Source organism: Pelecanus crispus, chromosome 20 (assembly GCF_030463565.1).
Source record: "Pelecanus crispus isolate bPelCri1 chromosome 20, bPelCri1.pri, whole genome shotgun sequence".
NCBI classification, from domain to species: domain Eukaryota; kingdom Metazoa; phylum Chordata; class Aves; order Pelecaniformes; family Pelecanidae; genus Pelecanus; species Pelecanus crispus.
The window spans coordinates 3,215,676-3,235,884 of NC_134662.1; the positions used below are offsets into that span (position 1 = coordinate 3,215,676).

General features: G+C 59.4%; 2 protein-coding genes and 1 non-coding gene across 4 annotated transcripts; all 3 read right to left on the reverse strand.

The window, feature by feature from the left end:
* Positions 1–1,697: 1,697 nt before the first annotated feature.
* Positions 1,698–6,600, reverse strand: DAPK3 (death associated protein kinase 3). Its single transcript, XM_075723550.1, has 8 exons — positions 6,513–6,600; positions 4,593–4,953; positions 4,329–4,458; positions 4,131–4,179; positions 3,961–3,987; positions 3,708–3,860; positions 2,464–2,509; positions 1,698–2,240 (listed from the first exon to the last, which is right to left on the reverse strand). Exons 1-8 carry the CDS (start codon positions 6,572–6,574, stop codon positions 1,698–1,700), a joined length of 1,371 nt encoding a protein of 456 aa, XP_075579665.1. The 5' UTR covers positions 6,575–6,600.
* A 1,676-nt stretch (positions 6,601–8,276) lies between these two features.
* Positions 8,277–17,718, reverse strand: EEF2 (eukaryotic translation elongation factor 2). Of its 2 annotated transcripts, XM_075723485.1 has the most exons (15): positions 17,626–17,718; positions 16,643–16,857; positions 15,762–15,943; positions 15,464–15,675; positions 14,479–14,657; positions 13,984–14,089; positions 13,553–13,666; positions 13,216–13,354; positions 12,585–12,780; positions 12,127–12,385; positions 11,693–11,800; positions 11,232–11,585; positions 10,101–10,283; positions 9,882–10,014; positions 8,277–8,702 (listed from the first exon to the last, which is right to left on the reverse strand). In XM_075723485.1, exons 1-15 carry the CDS (start codon positions 17,626–17,628, stop codon positions 8,509–8,511), a joined length of 2,577 nt encoding a protein of 858 aa, XP_075579600.1. In that variant the 5' UTR covers positions 17,629–17,718; the 3' UTR covers positions 8,277–8,508. The 2 variants fall into 2 exon arrangements, with proteins under 2 accessions (XP_075579600.1, XP_075579601.1); XM_075723486.1 differs by lacking the exons at positions 8,277–8,702; positions 9,882–10,014; positions 10,101–10,283 and adding an exon at positions 10,347–11,086.
* Positions 13,857–13,925, reverse strand: LOC142595512 (small nucleolar RNA SNORD37). The gene has a single exon (XR_012831784.1). It is a non-coding gene; the product is annotated as a small nucleolar RNA SNORD37 (small nucleolar RNA).
* Positions 17,719–20,209: the final 2,491 nt, after the last annotated feature.

Consider the following 20,209-nt stretch of genomic DNA (forward strand, 5'->3'; position numbering starts at 1 on the left):
AGCCGGCATGCGGGGCTGCCCAACAGCTGGCGTGGACGGGGACACAGGGCACGTCCCCTCCACCCGGGCTGTGCCCACCTCGCCGCCAGCCCTGACCCCCGGGGAGCTGGCGGGGGGGACACTGGGGGGACAAATAAAGCCCAAATTGAGCAAATTCCCTCGGCCTGGAGCTCGGCCGGAGGAAAACCCGCCGCTGCCCCCGCCGCCGTGGGTGCTGGCGAGCCAGAGGGATGCCTGCCATCCGCTGGGATTTGGCCGGTGATTCCCCCAGGTCAAATTCAGCTGAATCTTGGCTCCATCGCCACAGGGCCGTGGGCAGCAGAAACCCCTCGGTGCTCCCGGCGGAAATGCAGCCCCGGGCTCTCGCACATGCTCTGCGATTCGGGACCTCGTCCCCCCGCAACCCCAGGAGGCCGGAGGCAAGGGGACAGGGGCCGGCCCATGCTGGCCCCCCCAGCCCCGGCCACCAGCTGCTCTCCCGTGCTCGCCAGCCCATCTCCTGGTGATGCCAGAGCCCGGCAGCCCCTCCTGGCCCCGATAATATCGGGGATAATTCCTGTTCCCATGCAAAATGGGATCTGGCTGGTCCCCTGCAAAAGGGGGATCCCTGGGGAAAAGGGTGGAGACCTCACAGAAACCCTGGGACCCTCCCCACACCCATGGGCCTTCCCCGAGCCCCAGGGACCTCCCCAAACCCCCCAGACCTTCTCCAATTCCCAGGACCAGCCCCAAGCCTTCCCCGAGCCCCCCAGACCTCCCCCGGGGTCTGAGGCGAGAGGGGCTGGGGGCTCCCCTGGCCTGGGAGCATCCTGCAACCCAGCCCCAGAGCCCCCTCCAAGCCCGCAGGGAGCTCCTCCGCCAGCGTTGGGGCTGATAAGGCAAAAAAAAGCACCCTTCCCCTCCCAAATTAAGGCAATTCCCCCAGGATGGGAGCGCAAACACCATCCGGGGGCACAGCAGAGGAGCTGACACCCCATGGCACGTCCTTGCCCGCTTCCCACCTCCCGGCCTCCCACGGCAGGAGCCAAGACGGCCGTCCCAGAGCACGGAAACCTTTATTTTGTTAAAAGGGGGAGCGCCCGGTGGGACCGAGGGCCGGGGTGGCTGCAGCAGGGGTGCGATGCCCCGCAGCAGGGAGCAGGGGACGCCGGGGTCACCCATGGGGCTGCAGCGCCTTGGGCCGTGCAGGAATCGCTCCTCGGTCCCAGCTCGTGCATGGCAGATGCTGAGCTGCTGCCAGGGGTTAGAGGAGGGGTCTCCCCACCAAGGCCCCCCCAGGCAGGGCGCTGCAGCAGCTCCGAGACCCAGGCCCCAGGTGGGACGGGGAGGGGAGAACAGGTCCCCGAGCCCTGCGGCAGCGAGGGGAGGAGCAGCTGGGAGCACGGGGAGCACGCAGACGGCAGCAGACAGCAAGCCAAGCAAGAGCCGCACACAGGAAGCCAAAACCCAGGTGAGCGCAACCCAAGCCCCCTGAGGCGGCGTCTCCAAGGAGGCGCATGCCCCCGGCACGCACCGCGAGCCCAGCAGAGCCGGGGGCCGTTCACCGAAGGCTGTCGGTGGACCGGCTCCTTGGGCGAGCAAGGGGCAGAGCCACCAAAGTCCCTTCGGCACCGCCTGCCGCTGCGGCTCAGAGGGGGGGAGCTGGGAAGGACGAGCCGACCTCAGCCCGAGGGCAGCCAGCCCCGGCACCGGCCGAGCTAGCGGATGCTGCCGTTTCCCTCGCCGCTCTGCAGCTTCTCCTGCTCAATGGACCACACCAGCTCCTGGACGAACTTCATCTCCGAGGCCACCTGCTTGGCCAACGCCTCGTAGTGGTTCTCCAGCTTTCGGTAACGCCTCTTGAGGCCGTTCGCCACCTGCACCACGCTCTTGGTCTCCTCCTGCGCCTGCTTCTTCAGGGCCTCCGTCTTCTGCAGCTCCTGCCGGATCTGGCGGAGGTCCTGGCTGATGCTCTCATTCTCCTCCTTGTACCACGATTCTTTCTCTTCATAGATGGACAGCAGGGCCTCGATGTCCTCCTGGAAGGATTTCTTGTTCCTCTCCAGCTCACGGAGGCTCTCCTCGGCTGCAGCCACCTCCTCCATGACCTTGGAGAAGCGCTCAAAGTTGATGTACGTGTTGTTTGGCGGCATGCTGGAGTGGGACTTGATGGTGTACTCCTTCAGGCGTGTAGTCTTCAGCCGGCGGCGCTCGGGCTTCTTGCAGTTGTCTTCATTGCGGACGTTCCTCCTCTTGATCACCTGTGGAGAGGGATGGCCACAGGCGTGGGGTGCAGCCAGGACAGCAGGAGCCGGACGGCTTCGGCACCCACCCATGGTCCCCCGGCAGCGTGGCCACCAACAGCACCAAACCAGCCCCAGCTGGGGGTTGGAAGAGCAGTGGGGAGCTGCCGGTGCATCAACACCCACCCTTGACCCCTCAGATGTTTAACACCCAAAAGGTGCCGATTCTTTAACTTCTCACCTTAATCCAAGGGTGTTCCAGGCTTTGAGCGATGGTCATCCGCTTCCTGCAATGACAGCGAGGCTGCGAGCGAGGGGCAGAGGCTTTGCCGCCTCTGTCCCAGTCAAACTCCTGGAAGAGCAGCTCGGATCCTACCGCCTTTGGGCACGGATGAGCCCAGGCAAGCTGGCTGTACCGAGGGGCCGCCCCAGGCAGGGGCCGCATCCAGCCCCCATGCCCTCAGCCAGCCTCCCAGGAGCAAATAGAATCATAGAATCATAGAATCGTTTAGGTTGGAGAAGACCTTTAAGAACATCCAGTCCAACCATTAACCTAACACTACCAAGTCCACCACTAAACCAGGTAAGGGGAGAGTAGCAATTTCATGTTTCCTGGCTTGGTGGCTGGATTATTTTTAATGAAAGTAAAAACTAGGAATCATTAAGGTTGGAAAGGATCTCTACGATCATCAGCCCAACCATCAACCCAACACCCCCATGCCCACTAAACCATGTCCCAAAGTGCCACGTCTGCCCATTTTTTTAACCCCTCCAGGGATGGGGACTCCCCCACCTCTCTGGGCAGCCTGTTCCAATGCTTGACCACTCTTTCTGTGCAGAAATTTTTCCTAATATCCAATCTAAACCTCTCCTGGCGCAGCTTGAACCCTTTTCCTCTCATCCTATTGCTGGTTACTTGGGAGAAGAGACCAACACCCACCTCCCTACAACCTCCTTTCAGGTAGTTGTAGAGAGCGATAAGGTCTCCCCTCAGCCTCCTCTTCTCCAGACTGAACAACCCCAGTTCCCTCAGCCGCTCCTCATAAGACCTGTGCTCTTACACGCGGAAGAGCCTGCACAAACCTCCCGACCGAGGAACAGCACCACTGCTCCTGCCCCGGCCCAGGGTCCCAGGTGCTCCAGTCAGGCCTTCACCCCTTCCAAACCCCATTCCCTCTTTTTCAGCTGAGCTGCTGCACCCCTCAGGGTGATCCCAGAATCCACCCCACGCCTGACATGGGGAAGAGACTTTGGTTTCAAAATGTTTTGCAACACCAAATCCTACAAACGGCGGAAGGAATAAATGGGATTTATAAACAACCAGCACGACAGGGATGGGCAAAGGATGGGCTGGCAGCAGGCAGGCTCCGAGCTCAACCCTAGCACGGGCAGGAGGCGTGGGAGCTGCCTGTACGCAGGGGGTCGGCGCAGGAGGGACCCTCCCCTCTCCCAGGGAAATCCCCAGCTCTGCTCCCTGTCTCTCACTTGGGGTCCTTGACAAGCAGGCGGCGGATGAAGTCCTTGGCCAGCTCGCTGGTGTTGCTGAAATACTCCTCGTCGAAGTCGTAGTTGACAGCGGATATGTTGGTCAGGGTCTCTTGCTTCGTTTCCCCCAGGAAGGGGGAGGCTCCGCTCAGCCTGCGGCGAGAGTGGGCTGTGACACCCCAAAAAGGCAACAGCCCGAGGCGGGGGACTCGCCCTGCAGAGCCCGTCTCCCCCAGACTCCCTTTATACTCACAGGATGTAAGTGATGACTCCGATGCTCCTGGAAGAGAGAGGAAGACGAGGATGAAGCCCCACAGAGCACCGCTGGTCCCCTCTCCCTGCGCTTTCGGCGAGAGGGGAGATATGCCGGCACGACCCCGGTCCCAGGGACCGGCGCTGGCACTCAGGAGGGGACTCACTCACCACATGTCGGCCTCCAGCCCCAGGGGTTCGTAGTTCACAATTTCTGGGGCTTTAGAAGGAAAGAGGGGAGAGAACGGGCTTATTCTGGGGGAAAGAAGCCTGTCCGGGGCACCAGGGCTGTGGGCATCTCTCCGGGATTACGCCAAAGCTTTCAGAGCCCGGGGGAGCCCCAAAGGAACACCGCCAGCCGGATCTCACCTACAAACTCCGGGGTCCCAAATATATTCTTGAATTCATTCCCAGCTTCAATCTTGTGGGCGATGCCGAAATCGATGAGCTTGATGCGAGGGTTTGGCACGTTCTTGTCCAGCAGCATGATGTTCTCCGGCTGCGGGAGGAGAGAACGCACGCCTCAGGTAGGGAGAGATCCCAGAGCCGGGCCTGCTGCTCCACAGGAGCCTGGATGCTCGTCCCCGCTCCCCAGCTGCCGAGCACAGGGCGTTCGCACCTCCCAGACCTCACCTTCAAGTCAAAGTGGGCGATGCGCTTGGAATGCAGGTAGTGCACCCCATCCAGGATCTGCTTGAGGAACTGGGTGGCCTCCTCCTCTGTCAGGGACTCCTTCTCAGCCAGGAAATCAAAGAGCTCGCCGCCCGAGACCAGCTCCAGGATCAGCACCACGTCCGTCTTGTTCTCAAAGATGTCGTGCAGCGTGATGATGTTGGGGTGCTGGATCTCCCGCAGGATGTCCACCTCCCTCTCGATCTCCTCCCGGCTCACGCCCCGACGGCTGGACGACAGCCGACGCTTCTTGATGAATTTGGCCGCGTATTCCAGACCCGTTTTCCTTTCCCGGCATTTTCGTACAATGGCAAACTGGCCGCTGCGGGATGCGGGGAAGAGGTGAGGAGAGGACCTCCTGCATTGTACGTGCCGGCGTGGGCTTGGCAGCGGGGTCAGCACCGGCACAAGGACGGGGGACGCTGCGCACGGGGAGGCTGCGCTGCGCGGGAGGACGCATGAGTTCCCAGGGGTCTGTTGGGAATCGGAGCCCTCCTGGCACACAGCCGGTGATGCCCGCCTGCTCCCGGCACGCTCCCGGGGCTTACACACCCTGGGACCACCGGAGCAGGCGTGTAAACCCCAGCGCTGCCTGGGTTGGAGGAAGGGAATTCCTCCCAGGGCTGCGACAGCTGCTGACCCTCCCCAGGCTGTATGGGTGCTGCTGTGATCACCCAGGGCGGGAGATGCCCATCGGCCCCCATTTCCAGCCAGGAGCCCCCGGGCTGCTCCCAGGAGCAAATCCCAGAGCCCAGCAGTGCCGGGGAACCATAAAGCTCCAATGGGGAAGGTGGGCAGGGCAGGGAAATGCCTGGAATAGGAGAAAGTGCAGCCAGCAACTTAGTTCAAAGTGCGTGGTGGTCAGGGGCCAGGGGAGGCAGGGCTCTGGGCACCTGACCCTCGTCCCTCCCCACCCCAGCCGAGCCCCCACAGCCCCTCTGCTGGGATGCACAGGGGCCCCTCAGCACCTTCCCCTGAGGACAGGATCTGGCCCACGCCCCCGGGCTGCTCCCTCCCGGTGACGTGCGGTTGCCGTCACCCGCCTCCGCGCGTGCCTGGACCCAACGCTCCTTTGTACGGCCCCGGGTCATGGCCAGGGCCACCCACAGACCCCAGCGGGGCCGGGACCGGCCTTGCCCAGCTGGGATCCAACTCCCGGGCACCGTGTCCATCCCCAGGGCTCACACCAGACTGCAGCTCCAGCGCAGCCCTGAAGGGACCCGGAGCAAGTCTCTGGAAGCTCCCCCCACTTTTAAAAAAAATGCTAAAACCACCCAAAACATTTCCACTGCACAATTATTTCCCAGTGCCCAAGAAGCCCGGTGCCCCGGCAGCCATGGCTGCGGCAGACCCCACATCCCAGCGGTGCCAGCACGGGGCTGGCGTGGCCGAGGCAGTGCCAAAGGATCCAAACCCAGCCCACTCCCCCCCACACCACTACCGCCTTTGCATCCTGGATGATTAAATCCCATTTGCATGCAGTGATTCACCCTCAGATCTGTCCCACAGGCGCAGAGCCAGGCAGCAGCAACAGAGAAGGGCCGGAAGCTGCCAGCACCAGCCCGGCAGCCATGGCCAAAAAGCCGGACGGGATGGGAGCTCTGCAGGGAGCCGCTAGGCCTGCCCAGATATAGGAGCGAGTTTAACGTTAACAATCACCTTTATTTTTTTAATATATAGCTGCTAGAGGTGCCTGGCTCTCAGCACAGTCCTCTGCCTGCAGACCCACTGCATGCAGCGAGCACAGGGGTGGCACAGGGGATGCCACCAGCGCGGGGACACCATGAGTGCTGCGGCAGCAGGGTGAAGCTCCCGGCCCGGTGCTCAGGCAGGGGATGCAGCCACGGAAGCCCCCCCAGAGCGCGGTGGGGTGTCACTCACCTGCCCAGCTCTTCCCCCATCTCATAGAAGTCCTCCACGCTCTCCTGCCGGAAGGTGGACATGGCTGCGGGGCCCCGGCTGAGCCGAAGCCGCCCCGACCCTGCGAGCGGAGGAGGACGCCAGGGAGCAGCCGGGGATCAGCACCTGCGGCACCAGAACGGGGGGTTTGTGCTCCGGGAGCCACACACCAACACCAGCAACGGACCAGGCCAGGACCCGGCGCAGGGACCCCGATCCCCCGGGGAGACAGGGGGCAGGGAGCCCGAAGCGGCGCAGCCCCATGCCGGCCTGCGCCGTGGGGCAGCTGGGGCCGAGCTGCTGATTATTCCTGGGCCCCCCACCTCTCACCCCCCCCAAATTCAACCCATCACCCCTCTCCCACCCCACAGCCCCCCCTGCCCCACAGCCCCCCCCAGTCCCCCACAGCCCCCTCACAGCCCCCCCCAGCCCCTCCCCACCCCATAGGCTGCACAGCACCTCCCTGCCCCACAGCCCCCCCCACCTCTCATCCCCCCCAAATTCAACCTGTTGGCCCTCTCCTGCCCCACAGCCAGCCCCTGACCCCTCACAGCCCCTCTCCTGTCCCACAGCCCCTTCACAGCCCCCCCCAGCCCCTCTCCTGCCCCACAGCCTCCCCCGATCCCCCACAGCCCCCACACCCAAAGTCCCTCCCCTCCCCACCAGCCCCCCCCACCTCTCACCCCCCCAAATTCAACCCGTTGCCCCTCTCCCGCCCCACAGGACCCCCCAGATCCCTCACAGCCCCCCACCCACAGCCCCTTTCCCGTCCCACAGCTCCCCCATCCCTCACAGCCCCTCCCCCCCACCTTCCCCCACCTCTTTACCCCCCCAAATTCAATGCGTCGCCTCTCTCCCGCCCCACAAGCCCCCCCAGATCCCTCACAGCCCCTCTCCCGCCCCACAGCTCCCTCACAGCCCCCCACCCAGACTCCCCACAGCCCCTCTCCCACCCCCCAGCCCCCCCGATCCCTCACAGCACCTCCCCCCCAGCTCCCCCCATCTCCCCCCCCCCCAAATTCAACCCGTCGCCCCTCTCCCGCGCCACAGCCCCCCCCCAGATCCCTCACAACCCCTCTCCCGCCCCGCAGGCCCCCCCCAGATCCCTCACAACCCCTCTCCCGCCCCATAACCCCCTCACAGCCCCCCCCCGATCCCTCACAGCCCCTGTTCCGCCCCACAGCCCCCCCCGATCCCTCACAGCCCCCTCCCCGCCCCCTCGACCCCCCAGCCCCCCCCACCTCTCACCCCCCCTGCCCCAAACCCAACCCATCGCCCCTCTCACAGACCCCCGAGCCCCCTTCCCCGCCCCACAGCCCGGCCCCCCTCCGCTCCCACCTGGGCCGCCGCCGCCGCCGCCGCATTCCAGCACTGGCTGCCGGCTCCGCCCACGCTTGGCTCCGCCCACCCGCCGTGAGGCGGGTGGGCGGAGCCAAGCGTGGGCGGAGCCAAAAAGGGCGGGCGCGCTAGCGTTGCCCCCCCCCCCCCACAGGTCCTCCCACCCGCAAGGGGGCGCCCCTTTCCCGCCTGGCAAAGCACCCACAGCTCATCGATCACCAACGATCCGATTTTTATTAATTCCAGTGGCACTAATACAGGCGGCGATGGTCACGACGGACAGTCACACTGCAGAGAGGTTTTCCCCACCCCCTTTTCCTTTGCATGGATTGATGCCGGTTTTGGGGAAGAAAGTACTTCCTCCCCCCCCCCCCCCCCCTTTTTTGAGTCAAATAAATACAGAATTGGGCAAATCTAGTGGAAATGTTTTAGTTACAATGGCAAAGATGAGTCATGTGCAACACAGAAACCTAGAAGGCGCTTCCCCCCTCCCCCAATTCCTCATTTAAAGTCTCAAATCGCTATGAAACCGATTAATTAACAATGCAGAGAGATGGCGGTCACGGGCATCTACCCCTTCGCATGGGCGTTAACGCTAATTAATTAATTCCCTCCCCCCCCAAGAGTCCGACGAGTTTAATTAGAGTTTGTCGAGGAAGTTGTCGAGGGCGGGGATGCCTTCCTTCAGCCCTTTGCGTTTGCGGGTCTCGGCCACCACTTGGCACGGACGGCTGGCGCTGTCGAAGGGATCCCCGGGCAGGATCTGCCAGTGGTCAAAGACACACTGGGGGAAAGCCTGGCCGCCCGTGTTGGACCTCAAATCTGCTGTAAAACCTGCGAGGAAGAAGAGAAGGGGTGAGGTGGAAGGAGAACAGGCCTCGTTCGGTGTCGCCTAGAGCAGAACCCACGCCCCGGGTCACCACCGGCACGTCTAGAGAAAAGGAACCCAAAGCGGCACCCAAAAGCCTACACAGATGCCAAGCGCAGCAGGGCTCAGCCCCAAGGTGGGGCTGGAAAAGACTCCAGAAGACCTCACTGCAGCCTCAATACTTCAAGGGGACTTCTACAAAAAATGGGGACAGACTCTTTAGCAGGGCCTGTAGAGACACAACAAGGAGGAATCATTTTGAACTAAAAAGAGGGGATATTCAGACCAGATAGAAGGAAGAAAATTTTTATGGTAAGTGTGGTGAAGCACTGGCACAGGTTGCCCAGAGAGGTGGTGGATGCCCCATCCCTGGAAACATTGCAGCTCAGGCTGGACAGGGCTTTGAGCAGCCTCTCTGGTGGAAGGTGTCCCTGCTCATTGCACAGGGGTGGGACTGGATGAGCTCTAAAGGTCCCTTCCAACCCAAACCGCTCCATGATGTCGGTCTCTTCTCCCAGGTCACAAGTGATGGGATGAAAGCAAACAGCCTCAAGTTGTGCCAGGGACGGTTTAGACTGGGTATCAGGAAGAATTTCTTCACTGAGAGGGTTATCAGGCACTGGGAACAGGCTGTCCAGGGAAGTGGTGGAGTCCCCATGCCTGGAGGTGTTCAAAACACAGGCAGACATGGTGCTTTGGGAGATGGCTTAGTGGGCATGGTGGTGTTGGTTGATCATCTTATGAGGTCCTTCCAACCTGAGTGATTCTATTCTAGTTTTACCTTCACTAAAAAATAATCCAGCCACCAAGCCAGGAAACATGAAATTAATTATTACTCTACCCTTAATTGGTTTAGTGGCGGATATGGTAGCATTGGGTTAATGGTTGGACTGATGATCTTAAAGGTCTTTTCCAACCTAAACAATTCAATGATTCTATGTGGTGCTTAGGGACATGGTTTAGTGGTGCACATGGTTATCAGTTGGACTCAATGATCTTAAGAGTCTTTTCCAGCCTAAACCACAATTCTACAATCGTTGCCATCAGACAGCTGGACTCCAGGATCTCCTCCCTTCCCAGGGTTGGCATCAAGCTCCCAGGAGCCACCGCACACCCAGGGGAGCACCCAGGACCCACACACTCACCAAAGGACTCATTGACAGGCAGGTAGGCCTTCACCACAAACATGGGGGTGCCAGCCACCTGGGTCTCCTCAAACACGTGGCCACGCTTCCTGTTCAGCACACCGTAGATACCACCGACCACCTGCTCTGGGCACTGCAAGAGAGAGGCATCAGGACTGCAAACTGCCCGCTCACGTTTTCTTTGCCCAGGATCTTCTGGGACAAGCAGAGGTTCCTCACCTGGATTTCCACAAGGTAGATGGGCTCCATGAGCCTGGGCTGAGCAGTGAGCACACAGGCGTAGAGGCATCTCCTGGCAGTGGGAATGATCTGCCCACCTCCGCGGTGGATGGCATCGGCGTGCAGGGTGACATCGTGTACATCAAAACGAACGCCACGCATGTTCTCCTCGCACAGGACCCCCTGGAAAAGCAGAGCAGGGGGTCAACCAACACCGTGGCGGGGGACAGCTGGCATTCCCTACCAGAAGGCGCCGGTCCCTCGGCTTACAGGCATTCCCTGGAAGCGGGCGCTGGAGCAGGAAGCACAAGAGCCTGCCTGGCACAGCAAGGAGCCATTTGGCAAGTCATCTTCCTTACCCAGGACCTAAGAATCAGCGACTCCTGCCCCCGAGTCACCACGGCAGCTCCTCAGAGAAGCCTTCAGGCACTGAAACCGTCTACCAGCATCTTCACGCAACAGTTCCCAGGTTCGCAGCAGCAGCAGAAGTGCTGACACACATTTATGATGCTGCCACCCAAATATTTGGCCAGGAAAAGTAATTTTTTCACATTACTGGGACAAAAAAAAGTGGTTGGTGTAGCACCTTCTTCAGACTGAGACTAACTTAAAAAAAGTGAACAGGAAAAGAAAAACAACCCTCTCCTGTTGCTGTTCCCAGTCTACCTGTCAACTTGTTATTTTGGAGTCATCTCCTGTCCAGTCCTGAAAAAAGTAATTGGTAAACAAGGCCAGATCTTTGCTGAGGCTCTGGGAATACCTTTAGTTTTCTTTTGATGCCAGTCATGTTATTCATCTTATTAGTTTCTGTCCCTGCTGTTGCATTTTGCTCTCTGAAAAGCTTTTTAAAATTTTAAGTATGTGCTGCCATGATGAATTTCTCTGCAGTCCTGGGAGAAAACTTTTGTGTCTTGAGGTTGTGCATTTTATGTGTGTCTAAACTGGTATGACATCTTCATTCCAGCTGTCAGTGAGTTTCATTTATCCTAAAAGATACTTCTGAATTATAAATATGTTGCACTGTAAATCAGAGTTTTTCCAAAATTTCTTTGAAAAGACATGCAGTAGCCATTCATGACACCACACACCACCTGCCCTGGGAGCGATCCCAGCCCCACCGCTGCCCCTCACCTCCTTTGTCGCCCACTGGAAGCCGGCCACCACGCTGTCCTTGATCTCATTCAGGTACTGCACTCCCTTGGTGATGTCGGTCAGGATGTTGGGGCCGGTGCCATCAGGACCAAAGCACCAGATTTTCCTGGCTTCGGTGACATCCCACTCGTACTTCTCAGCCAGGTAACGAGCTCGCTGCTTCAGCTCCTGACGAGCAGTGACCTCACCCTTGTCGATGTCTTCAGCCAAGCCATCAGGGAAGGGCCGGGCCTTCATGTACAGCCTGTTGTGTTTGTTGGGGGACTTGGAAAGGCACATCACGTTGGATTCCTCGCTGACCGTCTCACGGTAGGACACAACAGGATCCGATTTCTGCGGTGACAAAGAGCAGAGAAGGGCACTGAGCCACCAACCAAACCGCAGCTCACCAGATACCCGCTCCGAGCCCACCAGCAGCTCTGCCACTGCAGCCCCTCTACCTTAATAGGAATGCACGCATGGTCCTCTTCCAGATCCTTCAGGCAGATCTCCAAGTGCAGCTCCCCCGCACCAGCGATGATGTGCTCCCCAGACTCCTCAATGATGCACTGAAAAGACCATTTATACAGCAGGTGAGGCTTTCGACTGCAATGCAACAAAAGCTCTCGCACATAGAATACTAGTGCCTGTCTCCGATTTTTGTCTTTGACTCATAGAGCTGCTTTTAGATGCTCTTTCCACAGATCTGTGGATGACTCAGCACCAAACCCACATGAAAGGCAGTATTCCTTCCCACTCTGGAAGGGCTGGGACTGATACTCAGTTCAAGACTTTTCTGCCAACACCCCCAGCACAGCCATGACTGAAGGCAGCAGCCTCCTGTGCCAGCAGGACCAGAATTTCTCCTGTCCCCAAAACCATTTTGGACATTCACCTGCACCATAGGGTCAGACTTGGCAAGACGCTTCAGCCCCTCCACCAGCTTGGGCAGGTCAGCTGGGTTCTTGGCTTCCACAGCCACACGCACAACAGGGCTGACACTGAACTTCATGACTCTCATGTTGTGAGCGTGCTCGAAGGTAGTGATGGTTCCAGTCTTCACAAGGAACTGGTCAACACCCACCAGACCAACAATGTTTCCACAAGGCACGTCCTCAATGGGTTCAACGTAGCGGCCCATCATGAGGATGGTCCTGGTAAAAGAGAAAGTTGTTTTAATGCAGTTTGAAAGATGAGGTCCCACCAGGCAGTATCCTGGAATTGGGGCAGCAGAGTTGAAGTCCGCAGCCAAGTGCCTTGCCTGGCCTCAGAGACGAGGAGAGACCCAAGACAGTACTAGAACCACAAATCTGAACCATGGGTCCGAGCACACTCCACCCAGCCAGGACTGACCTTTGAATTGGCTTCAGGTACAGATCCTCCTTCTTGCCAGGTGTGTAGTTTGGTCCCATGATTCTGACTTTCAAGCCAGTTGAGACGAGACCAGAGAAGACACGTCCAAAAGCATAGAAACGTCCCTTGTCGGAGGTTGGCACCATTTTAGAGATGTACATCATCAGGGGTCCTTTGGGGTCACAGTTCTTAATACCTGGAAGGAGGGAGAGAGATCAACCTATTTCAGCACCGCTCCTCACATTTGGTATACATGCCCTGTCCCCCCACTCGCCCCAAATCACCACACAAGACCTGGGCCCGGTATTGTCCCAGCCCGTTCACTTCTGTGCAGACAGCTGGCCAGCCCAGCCAGGCAGAAAGATCACATTGCCAAAAGATATTTTAAATGAACACAGGCTCAGCCTGAGCCTTTGGCATATACCCTGGCTAGTCTCCCGTTACTTAGCTAGCTCAGTCCTCCAGAGTAAAGCTCATGAGCTTGTTTCATCCATACCAGAAAAGCTACAGACTCCAGAATTACAGTAGCTACTGAGCTGTGTACTTGGAGAAGATGGCAGCTACGGGCATGCTGGAGCACTGAGCACCTGTGTGAAGGGACGCCTGGCAGCAAAGCAGCAGCTCATCGTACCTATGGCAGCCTCATCATCAGGGGGTCCCTCGTAGAGCAGCTCACAGCGGTACTTCTGGGCTGTGACGGGAGAAGGCAGGTGAATGGTGATCATCTGCAGCAGGGCATCTCCGGCAGGCAGCCACCGCCTCATCACAGCCTGAGCAGAGATCAAAGGAGTAAGACCCAGTCGGATTGTTCACAACCCGGCAGTTACCCTTCCCTTGCTTCCCCAACCTCCGAGCTACCAACAACACCTTCCCACCCAAGCAGGGTTTGTAGCTGCTTAGTAAGCTGACACAGTTGGAGCAGCACAACCACTCATCTCCTCCCCACAGATGATTCAGACCAATCTCACCTTCAGCAGGGGTTTGCCCTCCTTGTCCTTATCTTCACTGTCAAGCTTGATGTCCAGTTTCTCAATCAGTTTAGCCGCCTCCTCTTTCTTGAAGTTCATGATTGCGTTGAAAACCTGGAACAACAGCAGCAGTTACGAACGTCGCCGCTGACCTAGTTTGAAGCAGCAGCGCAAACGTCTCTGAAGAGAATCTCTGTTCTTGCTCATCACCGAGCTGAATCCATTTGGAGGCTCAGACACACACTTGCCTGCGCAATGTCTACTACCAGTTTCCCTGTCTGTGCAGAGTAACAAACTAGGCTTGTGTCAGATATTTAAATTTCTTCAATCACACAAGTCAGGTCAAAGTGAAGAAATTTTCCATCATCATTCACTGTAACTGAACCAGAGAGCATAAAGCACCAGCAAGGGCTGAACGCTAAGGAACTCACCTTGAAGATGGGGTCAAGGATGAGCTGGCAAAAGGTCCTGGGCAGTTTCTTTCCATCAGGGCTGGTAGCAGATTTGCTGAACTTGCCAGTAGCAGGATCAAAATATCTGGAGAATCAATCACATCAGACAAGTATCAATGCTCAGTTCAGCTGCAGAAGCATGGCTTGTTCTGCTTGCCCAGGCCAGAGGAAAGAGCTGCTGAGTTAAGAACCATCTCTGTACCTTCCCCCATCACTCTCAGGTTTTCAGAGCTCCCCAAAATGCATTTAACTTGCACTGCAAACTCACCATCCCCTCCCCATTTATCTGTGTGTTTCCTATTCTGCAAAGATTTCATGGGAAACAGTTCTTTTGCTACCACATGCACCAAGTCACTGGGACAGGGCTGTAAGCAGGCACGACCGTATCTTCCCTCCTTACTGACTTCCTACAGCATCAGGTTGCAGCCACACAGAGCTGATCTGGAATTAAAATCAACAGCCTCCATTCCTCACCTGTCTCCCCACAGCTTCTTCATCATGTCTTCTACTTTCTTGGCACGCTCAGATGCATTCAGCTGGGCATCACCCTTGGCAGCGAACTTTGCAACGTACATTTCAGCAAACTGTTTCAGAGTGAAAGCCCAGCCATGCAGGCCAGAGCCAAAGCCGACAGTACCAAGCACCGGATCGATCTGAAAGGGAACAGGAGAGCTGGGTTACAGAGGAACAGCCGCAGCTCTTACAGCCACAGAGCGTTACAGCAGTCAGCCTACTCAGTCCCAAACGCTCAAGTACAAGAAGAGTTTCAAGGTGGAGCTTCAGGACTATGCGACCCTTGAGCAGTTCCAACAGTGGCCACCTCCAAGGTCTGGGGACAGCCTGGCCACACACCCACCGTTTTAGCTTTGCACTGCAGAACTAGATCGGGTTTTTGTCACTTAAACTACATACTCAGACACCTCAGCAGTTACGTAGATCTGTGTGCAAGTAAGATTCCTGTCCTTCACAGGGAGTATCAGCAATACGTGGAAACCTGCAGCATGCAGGAGAGTGCTCAAGGGGAACAAAGCGCAAGCTTTTTCTCAAAGCCGACAGCCCTGCCCGCTTCCCGGGAGCCCAGCAGGGAGTGCTCAGAGCACAGGAACTGGCCAACACCTATGGCCTTCCGTTTCAGAAGGCAGCCAGGGGAGTGATGCTGCGTAGGAGCCCATGATCTCGCATCACCCAACATCACAGGTGTGATGTGGGCAAGAAAGCGTCCTACCAAACAAGGGCACCCTTTGCAAAGGGAAAAAACACTTTCCTATATTTACAGTCTTTATTTGCTCAAGTCTTGAACTAACAGAAGATTTGGAAGGAAAGCTAGCAAGAGCTCCAAACCAGCGCAAGCCTGGGTAGCATGGGTACCTTTGTTATTCTACTCTCACTTCTCCACTTGAGACAGTGCAGAGCCACAGCAGCTCCCTCTCACTAATTTCCAACACAGCCTTCCGCTCACCATGATGTTTCCCATGGGGCCGCTTTCTCCTTCTCCATACGTGGAGATAATGACGTTCACGTTTTCCACAATGCGCTGGAAGGTCTGGTAGAGTTCCTCTGGCTCCAGCTGCAGCTCCAGCAGCGCTCGGTCCATCTTGTTCATCATCAAAACAGGCTTGATCCTCTCAGCAATGGCCTGACGCAGCACGGTCTCTGTCTGCACGCACACGCCTGCCAAGCACAGGGGAATTAGCTATCCTCGTCTTCAAACTCGCCCAACACACGCTCCAGTTGCGTACAGCTGCAGAAAACCTTACCAGAGACACAATCTACAACAACCAGAGCACCATCAGTGACACGAAGAGCAGCAGTGACCTCTGAAGAGAAGTCCACGTGTCCAGGAGAGTCAATCAGGTTGATCAAGAAACCAGAACCATCCTTGCTCTGCTTGATGAAGGCCAAATCATTTTCAGAGAGCTCGTAAAATAGGGAAATAGCTCTGAAAAAAAAGAAAGCTATTAATTATTACCCACACGTTACCCCTCCCTGACACTCAAAAACAGCTTTGTATCCCACACAGACAGCTGTGCCTGGGCTTAAGGATTTCCTAAGGCATCTTCCTGGGAGGCCAGTGTGGGAGACAGAAGTAGCGCAGGCAAAAATCTGCCCTTCCTACGCTTTTCTGAAATCATAACCTCTTCTGAATCCATGCCATTTAAAGTGCCCAAAGAGGGTTCTGTTTCTTTCAAACAAGGATTTATGCTTTTTCTACTAGGGCCAACCTCGTTTTTGATCCCTTCTCATGCCCCTCAGGGTCCTCAAACTGCCCACAGTGACACAGCCGCCAGCGATGCTCCCAAGGCAGTCTCCACACCACATCCATGGGACTCCAGCAGACATGAGCCATATCCAGCAGCCCCAGTGCTAAAATGGAGGGCTGAAGCTGCCACTGCACCTCTATTTCCCAGTGGTCACCAAAGTAGTGCTCTATGATTCACCAGAAGCCAATCAGTTCTTGCTCTTTCATTAAAACAATCCTCACAAGCAAGAGACGAGCTTCTGAACTAGACTAGAGAATGCCTGACGCCGTCTTCTTTCATCTCATGATCAAACCAGTGGAGGACTCGAAGCCCCCCACCCCCCGCCGAGCTCAGACCACGCAGCGCAGCACTGAGGTGCCCAAAGGGAGAGAACTCACGTTGATTTAATGGTAATGCACCGTTCCTGCTCATCCTTCCTTGTGTCGGTGAAACGGGTCTCCCCCGCGCGGGCAGAGGCAATGATACCAGCTTTGCACACCAGAGAATCGGTCAAGGTTGATTTGCCGTGATCAACGTGGGCAATCACAGACATGTTTCTGATGTTAGCCTTTTTGTCCATGATGGCCCGTATCTGGTCTACTGTGAAGTTCACCTTGAGGAATGAGAAGGAGGAGGGGAAGAGAGAAACGCAGGGTATAGAAAAACGGCTTCGGCAATTTTGAGAAACCCAACCAACACCGCGAATACCTGCCATGGTCACGCGGGCATCAGCTCTGCCGGCGCAGCCTGCGTTACAGGAACAACCCACAGCAAGGGCAGCGCAGACACCGGGTGCGAGTAGAGGGGCCTGGGCCTGCAGCGCGGCCGCCCAGCGCGCTCCCTCCCCGGCTCAGCGTCACCGCTTCCTTGAGGCACCCTCCCCCTAAAACCCGAACCCTCCTTCGGTCGCTGCTCCGCGGCAGGCGGGTGACAGCCCGGGGCGCCGGTCCGCCCGGCCCCGGCCCAGGCCGCAGCGTTACATAAGGCAGCCACCGCAAAGGCCCGGCGCCGGCGCCAGCAGCCTCCCGGTGCCACATCACCGCCGCTCCCCCTCCCCGCAGAGCGGGCGTAGCACCACCGGGGCCCACCGGCACAGCCGCGGCAGCCCCGGCACCGGGAGAGCAGGGCCCTGCGCGGGCTGACACGGACCCCCGGGGCCCCCGAGACCCAGCCGCGCACGGTCTCCCCGGGGCCCGTCCCCTCCCCCGCGGCACGCTTTCCAGCCCCACCCCTCTCCCCTCAGCAGCGGCCCGGCCCGGCCCGCAACCACAGGCCGCCGCCAACGCCCCGCGGGCCCTCCCGGGGCAGCCATCCCCAGCGCCGCAGCGAGCGCGGTGCCCGCTCGGCCCCCCATGGCGGCGGGCAGGACGCGGGGCCTCACCATGGTGGCGGATGGCGGTGGATTCTCCGCGGCGGGGGGGTCACAGTAATGGCGGCGGCGGCGGCAGCCCTGTCTCGCTGGCGAGCGCAGAGCGGGCGGAAGAGAACGCTGACGTCAACCGCCCCCTTCTTATACGACGGCGCCGGCCGGGGGGCGGGGCCTGTGGCCCCGGCGCCCGAGGCGCATGCGCCGCCGCGCCTCTCTGGCCCGCAGCGGCCGCCGCGCTCTATGGTCGTCGGGAGGGCGGCTCCGCCGGGGCGGCACCACGTGGCCGCTCACCGGGGCTGCACCGGCGCCGGCGGGGGAGCTGGGACCGGCAGCGCCCGCCCCGGCTCTGCCCGAGCCGCAGCGGAGGGGGAAAGTTCTCCCCACCGCTGCCGGTAACTCGGGCGGGCAACCGGCCCCGGGGGGGGGGGGTGGGTGGGAGTCGGTACGGCCGCTGCGGGCGGTGATCCGCGGGGCGGCGGCGCCGCCGCTGTTGGAGCGGTGGGGGGCTCCCGCCGCCGGCCCCACCAGAGCGGCAGGCGAGCCCGAGCTCCCAGGAGGAGGCGGTAGGGCAGAGCCCGGCGTCAGCCCCGCCCCGGCACCAGCACCGGGCACCGCCGGGCCCCGCCGACGCCGGTCGGGCGCTGCCATCGCCCGGCGGCTCCGCCCGCCCCGGCCCCGCAGGGTCCCCGCTCTGCGCATGCGCGGGCCGGCCCGGGCGCGAGAGGGGCCGCCGGCGCTGCAGCGCCCCCTGCGGGCGGGGAGGAGCGTGGCCGGGCCGGGGGCACCGGGGCCGGGGGGGAACCCGCGGGGCCCCGCACCCCGCCGGGCCGCCGGCCCCCGCCTGCCCCCGGGGGCAGCGACAGAGCTCGGGCACCGGGCTGTCCCCGAGTGCCCTGGCCGTGCCCTCGTCACCCGGGGCGCGGTGGGCGCACGGTGCTGCACCCGGGACAAGGCCCCAGCCTGCAGCCGCAGGGCCCCCGGGCTCCGGCTGGGCCCCCGGGGGCCACGGAGCGCCCCATGGGGAGCCCGGCAGCCCCGCTGCTCCTGGGGCGGTGGCACGAGTCCGGGATAACCCGGCTGAAGGACGCGGAATGGCTGCGTGGTGCCAGCGAAGGCCCTGCACGCCATTTGGGGAGGATCCCTTCCAACCCCGCAGGGGAAGGAAGGGCCAAACTCCCCTCGGTTTGTCCCAGCAAGTTGGGAAGCTGAAGCTCTACGCAGCGAAGAGCGTTACCCGAGTTAAGAACACATTAAAGGGAGGTTACGCGCACAGGCGAGCAGAGAGGGACGCCAGGCAGAGGGGAATGGAACTCCCCATCTCCGCAGCACAAATATTCAGCTGCTTTTTCCTTCTCTTCGGCACTGCGGGAGGCTGTCGCTCCACCTCCCTCAGCTGCAGCGTAAGAAAGCTCACGCAAATCCCCGCCGCTCCATCCCCACGCCACCTCGCCCGGCAGCGATGGTCGCTGCCAAATTCCCAGCACATCCTCGCCCAGCAGTGACGGTCGCTGCTAAATTACCGGCACATCCCCAGCCCGTCTGTCCCCTCCACCCATCACAGGCAGGGACGGGCAGGACAGCGGTGGAGCTACACCCAGGATGGATTTGGCCCCCATCTCTCCCAGCGTGACAGGATGAGTTATCAGCTGCTGGGGTTACCATAGCAATTGTTTGAATTTTTAGCACCAATATGGGCTTTTACCAGACTGGAAGGGAACACTGGGGAGCCTGATTAACATATCAGCTTGCCTAGGAAACCAGCTAATTGCTTTTTTGTTTAATTAGCTTGTGGGGTTGATGACAAGGAGGGGAAAGTGCTGGAAAAACCTCTCCCAGCACGAGGTTTCACCCCAGCTACTGGGGTTACCTCCCAGTAACTCAGCATGGAGCTGGAGAGGCCGCCGCTGTGCACTCGCTGCTTAGAAATGGAGCAACCAGACCCCAGGGAAAACAGCATCGGGCTTATGAGAAATAATTTCTACCTCTGTAGAAGGTGTTTTTAAGAGATGATGGGTTATCGGGCAGAATGTCTCCTCCCCAGGCGTCTGTGGGGGGCACAAAGCCGCGGGCAGGGAGATCCCTGGGCTGCCGTCGCCACGGAGCGGGTTGGGTTTGGCCATGAGGCACCGCGTGTGCCTGGGCGGGGAGCGGGGCCGAGGGGGAGGCATGGCGGGAGGCTCGGTGGGAGGCTCTCAAGGCCCCCGAAGCAGACGCGCAGGGGTGGGTGGCATCCCTCACTAGCAGGGGACGTCGGAGGGGCTGGCAGCTCCAAGATCCAACGGGAAAATCTGAGATTTGCGAGTTCAAGTTCAAGCGGAGGCTGCCCTGGGAGGAGGAGGATGGTTAGGCCAGCGTCCTTTGGGTTTCTCTGATGAAGGCACAGATCCAACAGCGCTGTTTTCCTGGGGTTTTTCTCCAGAGTGCATTCTCTTCCAAAAAGCCTACAACAGCTGCCTGCTCTTCAAAAGTGTTTCCCAGCAAAACCGTGCGCGATCGGATCTGCTGCTCCCAGGTTTCAGGAAAAAACTGCCCCCAGGCACCGGTGCCAAAGACACCCCGCACCAAAATGAAGCACCCCGCCGCTCGGCCGGGGCCC

What these genes read in the sequence shown, in the direction of transcription:
- DAPK3 (XM_075723550.1), bottom strand. Translation starts at nt 6,574, where the DNA reads ATGTCCACCTTCCGGCAGGAGAGCGTGGAGGACTTCTATGAGATGGGG. An exon ending in TCGCCCACTTTGACTTGAAG is followed by an intron (nt 4,459 to 4,592) that starts GTGAGGTCTGGG and finishes CTCCTCCCGCAG; the next exon opens with CCGGAGAACATCATGCTGCT. An exon ending in TGGAACACCCTTGGATTAAG is followed by an intron (nt 2,241 to 2,463) that starts GTGAGAAGTTAA and finishes CCCTCTCCACAG; the next exon opens with GTGATCAAGAGGAGGAACGT.
- EEF2 (XM_075723485.1), bottom strand. An exon ending in AAGAAGCTGTGGGGAGACAG is followed by an intron (nt 14,090 to 14,478) that starts GTGAGGAATGGA and finishes TTGATTCTCCAG; the next exon opens with ATATTTTGATCCTGCTACTG. An exon ending in TGATGATGAGGCTGCCATAG is followed by an intron (nt 12,781 to 13,215) that starts GTACGATGAGCT and finishes CCCTCCTTCCAG; the next exon opens with GTATTAAGAACTGTGACCCC.